This window comes from Gymnoscopelus microlampas (genome assembly GCF_963454915.1).
Source record: "Gymnoscopelus microlampas genome assembly, chromosome: 16".
NCBI classification, from domain to species: Eukaryota; Metazoa; Chordata; class Actinopteri; order Myctophiformes; family Myctophidae; genus Gymnoscopelus; species Gymnoscopelus microlampas.
Genome location: NC_139953.1, coordinates 26,885,790 through 26,893,571, shown reverse-complemented (window position 1 = coordinate 26,893,571; position 7,782 = coordinate 26,885,790). Strand labels below are relative to the sequence as shown.

The 7,782-nt window shown below is 41.5% G+C and overlaps 1 protein-coding gene across 1 annotated transcript; it reads right to left on the bottom strand.

The window, feature by feature from the left end:
- Window positions 1–616: 616 nt before the first annotated feature.
- tcf21 (transcription factor 21) lies at window positions 617–2,046 on the bottom strand. Its single transcript, XM_084082761.1, has 2 exons — window positions 1,593–2,046; window positions 617–968 (listed from the first exon to the last, which is right to left on the bottom strand). Exons 1-2 carry the CDS (start codon window positions 2,025–2,027, stop codon window positions 879–881), a joined length of 525 nt encoding a protein of 174 aa, XP_083938887.1. The 5' UTR covers window positions 2,028–2,046; the 3' UTR covers window positions 617–878.
- Window positions 2,047–7,782: the final 5,736 nt, after the last annotated feature.

The following is a 7,782-nucleotide window of genomic DNA, read 5'->3' as shown; positions in this document are numbered from 1 at the left end:
GGGATTAAGCGCAGTGTGCACATTTACCACTTTGAAAATGTCTGACCTCAAACAACAAACTTCTTGCATATAACATACCTTCGCAATTACGCTATCAATTTATTAAATGGGCAAAGAAACTAAAGGAAACTCAAATTAATCAAACCTCCTTTGGCCTTAATGACAAACAGCCTCGCATGAGAATTTACAAAAGCACCTAAATCATCTTTGATTGCAACCATTTGTTTATCTCATGGTAACTGTGTCCACTGTTGACTTTAAGAGATTAAGAAAACAAATAGCGCAACGCTTATCTGTGGACTGACGCTCTTTGTAGCTGCACAAGTTTTTTTGCTATAGGACATTTTGAAGGGATGGTGTGATAAGAAAGGTTAGCAAGGTCAAAGAACTGGCCCACACTCACAGCAAAGAAAAAACGAGTCAAATGAAAAGGCATTCTTAGTCCTGCACGCAGAGTAAAAAATATAGCCAATATATTTTTTATATACATGTAATCTACTTGAACTTTTGACAGGACACTTGAATATTTCATGTGCACTTCCAATGTCATCATGTAGCCCCCAAAACTGGCCAAATCGTGTGAAAAACATAGGTCTTTAATAGCACTTCTGAAGGGTATAAAAAAAAAACTAAAGCACACATGTTATCTTTGAACCAGCAAAGACAGTTAAGTGGCACAAGAAAGACATTTAAATAAAACATAAATCTTTACAGGAACGCACGAAAGAGTGCACGCGCTCGCTCGGTTATTCCCACTCGAGAAGTCTGTGGAGAAGATGAGACATGCATTTCTGTCCATCATCTGAAGCTAAACACAACCAATGTCTGTGGAAAAGTATAGGATATTGTCCTTATGCAACAGGTGTCCGTTCCCTGGGTTATGAGGCAGTTGTTCCACATAGCCTCGTACTGTTCAGCATCTCCTTCAAATCGGCCTCGGGCTTCCCAGCAACCATAAAAGGCCACGTCTAAGGAAAAAATAGGAGAAGTTATTTAGGTATAGGGTGAAAAAAAAAACAGTTCTGATAGAGTTTTTGGTTTACAATTCAATCAAACAAAATAAAAATGTAAGCAGGGGCCTGGCCTGAAAACATAGCACCCTTAACGAATAGTTTAAAGTCTAGAGACATATGGTTTATTATTTATTATTATATAGAGATAGTCAAGCTCTAATGCTATTGAATTCAATTATATTTGTAAACAAATCACTGACTGAATATGCATATTGTTTGAGCAGGCTTGGGTAGGCCAACATACACTATAGGCCTAATAAAGGCTATACGGTTTTGCATCAGAACAGAGGAAATGTATGTTTTTCCCCATCCCAAGCACCTGCATGCTTTAAGCCAGTGGTTCTCAAGGTGGATTTCAGGGACTCTCTGGGTTCCTTAAATTGACCCTTACAAGTATATAACTCAGACAGTAAATGGAACCATTTGTACCCCTGTCTGAGTTAAGGGGAGACCTTGAAATGTAAAAGTTTTAGAACCATTGCTTTATTTTTATTTATCACTCCTTGAAGGCCTGCATGCAGGACTCTGCAGCCCAGAGAGGTTCGTGATGATGCAACAGGTCAGCATAGATGATCTTACCAGGTTCACAGGGTGGATAAATCCATTCTCGTACTTGTCGTTGGCCAGTATCTGTCTCAGGTGCGCTATGTAGCTGGACGCCAGGCGCAGGGTGTCCAGCTTGGACAGCTTGGTGTCCGCGGGGACCCACGGCAACGTGGTCTTCAGCCTGGAGAAGGCTTTGGACAAAACGCGCATCCGCGCCCGTTCCCGTGCGTTGGCCGCGTTCCTCTGCACCTGCTTGCCTCCTTCGTGTGCCACGCCGTCCGACGCGCTCCTCTTCTTCTTCTTCTTCTTCTTGCCCTGGGCGCCCCTCCGCTCCGGGGCAGAGCCGCCGCCCTCGCAGTTGGAGCTGCTCTCCTCCTCCGCGCTGTCGTTCTCCGTCCCGGAGCCGCCGAACTTCAAGATGCCGTCCAACAGCTCGTCGTCGACGTCACTGAGGGATCCGGTGGACATGGTGGATGGACGGACGGACGGACGACCTCGGTGGAAGCGGGTTCAAAACATGGGAGCAACTGTAACGGTATGGACAGATAGACAGTGAATGGAATGCTGGGAAGATACACACAGAGACACGGCAACTATCTGGAAGCAACACGCTGCAAGGATCTGACTTTATGTTCATGACCGGGGGCGTTACCACAAGCTGGGAGGAGGACTAGGATTCTTTAAAAAAAAAGTGTAGGCTATTCCAACAAAAGTTTTGCAAATTTGTTTTAGGGTGACCATTGACCAACCTGCAAAAACAGTGTCATGTGAAAAATAATAGTGAAAATTGACCCATAGTGGTTAAAATGATAGGCCTACAAGAATGTGTAAGGCCTTGTCTCAAACAATAAGCATTGCGTAAACGACAAAAAGCATAATTGCTCCTCAATTTTCACTTCTTGGGCAATTTTGCATTTCATAGCTAAAAATAGGCTGAAAGAAGATTAATTGCAGTTGAATTGCAATGAAAAACAATGTTGCAGAGGTGTTTTCAATGCATTAGTTATTTTAATTCGATTGTCTTAATTGTTATCGCTGCCACTTCTATTAGCCAGTAAAATACAGGCCTTTATCTTATTTGCTTTAGTTAAAAACTAATATGATCATCATCATCATCATCATTAGTTTTTAACTGCCCAAAGCCCAAATCATCATCTGATGATGATTAGGGCCTAGCCTAGGCTATAGGGCCTATACTATTACTACCCTACTGCTTTATTACTATTATTATTATTATTATTATTATTATTATTATTATTATTATTATTATTATTATCCCATTTTGTATTATTATTCATGTTACAATATTATGCATAATAAATTAACAACGTTCGAAATTATAATGAATTCAGAATTTCAGACCATTGTTTGTTATTTTAGGCCCATGTTTGGCTTAGGCCTTTTGAGTTCTGACCGAATAACACCACATTTAGCAGCTTGCAGCTATAGGCTAAATGGATAAAGTTGCGCCCTACCTTAATTGACCATAGCCCAATCATGCTACTTTCAGCACCGGCGGCCAGTTAATGGGATAAAACGCAAAGGCGGGGGTGTCAGGTCTCAAATGGCGCGCTGGCGCCTCGGTCCCCACAGATGTAACAGACACCGGGGACCCCAGAACCGCTGTTTGTCCTTCCACGTCATTCCACACCGATGCTCTGAGCATTGGCCCACTCAGTGCAAGCCCAAACAACAAGCAGGCTTTAAGTGGGGGGGCTTAGGGTGTTGGAAGAAAAAAGATGGATGATGCTGCTTGCCTGTCACGTGCAAGAGTGGAGTTGCACTGTGGCATAGGCTAATTAATCTAATTGTCTCTCCTCTTGAAACATGTTTGATCACTTGTGCTTTGCTTGATTATTATTAGTGTATAATAATAATAATAATAATAATAATAATAATAATAATAATAATAACAACAACAACAACAACAACAATAACAACAACAACAGAGATATAAAGTATCTTAGTGTGAATTATATACAAGTAACATCTTTAATTCATTTCACAAAATGTAACCAAATTATTTGGTATACACCCTCTGACAAATGGATAAATGAACACAGATAATTATACATCAAACTGAGAGAGTGTGATTGTGTGTGTGTGTGTGTGTGTGTGTGTGTGTGTGTGTGTGTGTGTGTGTGTGTGTGTGTGTGTGTGTGTGTGTGTGTGTGTGTGTGTGTGTGTGTGTGTGTGTGTGTGTGTGTGTGTGAAAGAGTGACCCTCCAGATGTAGGCCTATATGTCACTGTTGCGGCACAACCCATGTGTCTATGAGGATAAGTCGTGTGTCTCTAGAGGGCTGCCCTCTGACCATTTCCTTCCGGTGTCTTTGTGCAGCTAAACAAGCGCCGCATATATCTCTGTCAGCTATGTTATATCACAGTAAACCACCAACCTATATCTGTCAGCTATGTTATATCACAGTAAACCACCAACCTATATCTGTCAGCTATGTATCACAGTAAACCACCAACCTATATCTGTCAGTTATGTTATATCACAGTAAACCACCAACCTATATCTGTCAGCTATGTTATATCACAGTAAACCACCAACCTATATCTGTCAGCTATGTTATATCACAGAAAACCACCAACCTATATCTGTCAGCTATGTTATATCACAGTAAACCACCAACCTATATCTGTCAGCTATGTATCACAGTAAACCACTAACCTATATATGTCAGCTATGTTATATCACAGTAAACCACCAACCTATATACAGTATGTCAGCTATGTTATATCACAGTAAACCACCAACCTATATGTAATATGTCAGCTATGTTATATCACAGTAAACCACCAACCTATATGTAATATGTCAGCTATGTTATATCACAGTAAACCACCAACCTATATCTGTCAGCTATGTTATATCACAGATCCCTTAATTATTTTGAGTTTTCATGAACAATACCACTTTTATATATTTTTTTTATTTTTGAAAATAGTGTTGTGAGCTTAGATCTGCTGTTTAAAGTGGTTAAACTGATTTTGCTGCTATTAACACATCTTGCTGGGTACCCCCCTGGAACCCCCTCAAGGAACCCTGGGGGTCCCCGGACCCCAGTTTGACAACCACTGAGTTATTATATGACAGTAAACCTAACCTATAGCCTATCTCTGTCAGCTATGATATCATAGTAAACCACCCAGATACAGTAACAGTACCTGATATCTAGTTGGGTTTGCATGAAAGAAGAGGTCACAGAGAAGGGAATAAAAAAATAAAAAATAAAAGTTTAAGTACAAGGTGTGGTTGGAGAGAAGTGAACACAGGACTGAAACAAGAGAGAGAGAGAGAGAGAGAGAGAGAGAGAGAGAGAGAGAGAGAGAGAGAGAGAGAGAGAGAGAGAGAGAAGCTGACAGAGATGCAGAGAAAAACAGAGAAGCAGAGATATAGGTGAAGAAATGGAGTGGAGTTCGGAGTGGAGTGAGGGGGTCTGAGGCATAATCTCTTGGGTGGGCTTGAAATCAAAGCACTTAGTGGAAAAGAATAATAGAGCCTGTTAGATTGATGATCACCTCTGAGATACATGGATTCACCAGGGAGAGGAGAGAGAGAGAGAGAGAGAGAGAGAGAGAGAGAGAGAGAGAGAGAGAGAGAGAGAGAGAGAGAGAGAGAGAGAGAGAGATTAAAATAGTGCGGAAATAACAAAAAAGGATTCTGGGTTAGGGTTAGGGTTACACTCCATGCTTGCCTGCTGCATGTAGATAAAACACAGACATAGATGTGATGCCATTAAAACTGTCTTTCTTGATCATTTCCCACACAAAGAGAGATAGATCATCACAGGACATGGATGCAAATAATCCTCAGGTTTGACTGTGCTGCGTCATTAAGGCACCTCTTTTAACCACAGTAACCCTGGCATCCCTATTTTGGACCCATTTTCAGAAATGGACAAATCTTTCCGATTTTTCTATATTTCTTTCCTAAAAATATTTTCAAAATAAATAAATAGATAAAATCCCCCCAAACAGCAAAAACAGGCAATCTTCAAGCTCATAACACTGCGACAACTTGCGAGTATGCAGATCGGTACAGTACATTTTTGCTATTGGTCATAATGACGAAGTAGTGCTGCAGTGTTTTGTGCAATTGTTCAGCAACTTAGGAAACATTTCCAGTGACTATTTCCCTTTCAGTGTGTCACACTCAGCCCCCCAGTGACATGGAGGAACAGGTGGAGAGGGGGAATGAGGGGGATTGTGGGAAAAAGAAAGAGCGACTGAAGGAGGGGCCGAGACAGTTATGGAGGGACATGCTGCTAATTGGCCGGTTTAGGGTGAAAGGTTATGCCGGTCATGTGATGTCACCGGGAAGGGACAGGTTCCAGATGGTCTTTGCACGGCCACTGAGGGGGACACCCAATGCCCAGGGTCATTACCATACCCTCATTACCATCCTTTTTTCTCTCTCTCTCTCTCTCTCCAGACACACGCATGCACGCACGCACGCACGCACGCACGCACGCACGCACGCACGCACACACACACACACACACACACACACACACACACACACACACACACACACACAAACCATAAAAACAGCTGTCTGTGTTGAGATCAATGACTGTCAAATTTCTTTAGTACACTAAGGAGGGGTTGGTATGTAAAAATTGTATGAGCATGTCCGCTATCCAACTATTTTAACCAAGTCAGTTATTGGAAGTAAATGAGTTAAATGTCAGTGTTAAACCTAGTATGTAGCCATGTCGCTAAGCACCACACCACAATACCTATTGTCCAATGCTAGCTTAGCAAGGCTACCACACACAAACACGATAACTAAGAACACAAATATTCACTGAAACTGCAGGCTGTGGCTGTTCGCTGAACAAACACAACTTCGGGAAAATGACATGGCTCACCGGCCCAGGTAGTGACAATAATACTTTAGCATTTAGCATGCATCGTAAAGTTACAAATAAGTTCCATAAGGAGTTGGGGTTCAGGTCAGTTAGAGTTCAACACATGCAGATCGCGGAGCTTTCTGCTCCCTATTAAGTGTTTATTAATTAATTTATTCTATTAAGTGCTACTATTTGTAGTCTTACTTACCGTGCAGTATAGACAAACACCCCTGTCGGATGATAATGTAGTTAATGTAGTTAATTGATATTAGATGTCTTTGGAAGTGAAAAAGGATTTGCCTGTATTTTGTTTGAAATTGTTATGACATGCACATTGTTCCGGTACATACTCCAGGTTTTTAACAAGTACTGTAAGAACACAGTTAATTTACAAGCTTGTTTTAAAAACAACAGCTGGCAGAGATCAGCGCCCTGTGGAGCACACCTTTCTAGTTCTGGCTTGGTTGAAGCAGCTCTGAGCTCTCTCTCCCTCACAGACTGCTTTCTGATGATACATGAGATAAGAATAGCCCAAATTTTCTCGCAACACAGCAACATCAATATAGCTGCAGAATGAGAAGGTGAAAAGGACACAACAGAAATAACTTGTTAGAGAGGTTGCAAGAAAGCGCAAAGAAGCCACAGGGGGAGTACACAATAAAATACTCAGATAATGTACAAATGTTACAAAATGGATGGTCCATTTGTGTTTACAAATGGATAAGTGAACACTGAGGATTTTGCTGTGTGAGAGCCAAGTGGGGAGAAAAATGAAACACATGATGGATATTCTGGGCAATAATAGAGAATTATGAGCGGGTTAAGGGAGTGGAGATATATTACGTTTTCACAAGATCATAAACCTTTGATGTCCAATGACAGGGACATCCGGTGTGAGGCAATTTCCATGAACATAACTAATATTCTGTCATATTACAGGTTAATGACATGGAAGCCTTGTCCTCACAGTTTGAGGGAGCTGGAGAGGGTCACTATAATATTTGTGTGTGTGTGTGTGTGTGTGTGTGTGTGTGTGTGTGTGTGTGTGCGCGCGCACGTAGGGAGGGAGCTCTGTAAAAGCTCCCTTGGGATTGGCTGTATGTGGCTCTCTCCTCCAATGCCTTGAGGACCAATCAGAGCAGAGTAACGGTGTGGCTGTGCTGAGGGTGAACCTGGAAACAGAAGAGGAGAGTAAGAGCCTCATACACTGTAAAATTATTCATTTGTAACTGGAGCAGTGGTGGAAAGTAACCAAGTACAGTATATTTACATAAGTACTGCTAGGTGTGGTTTGGAGTTTTTCTTTTCTTTTTACTTTATACTATATACATTTTCCAACACTTTATACACTTCAACTCCA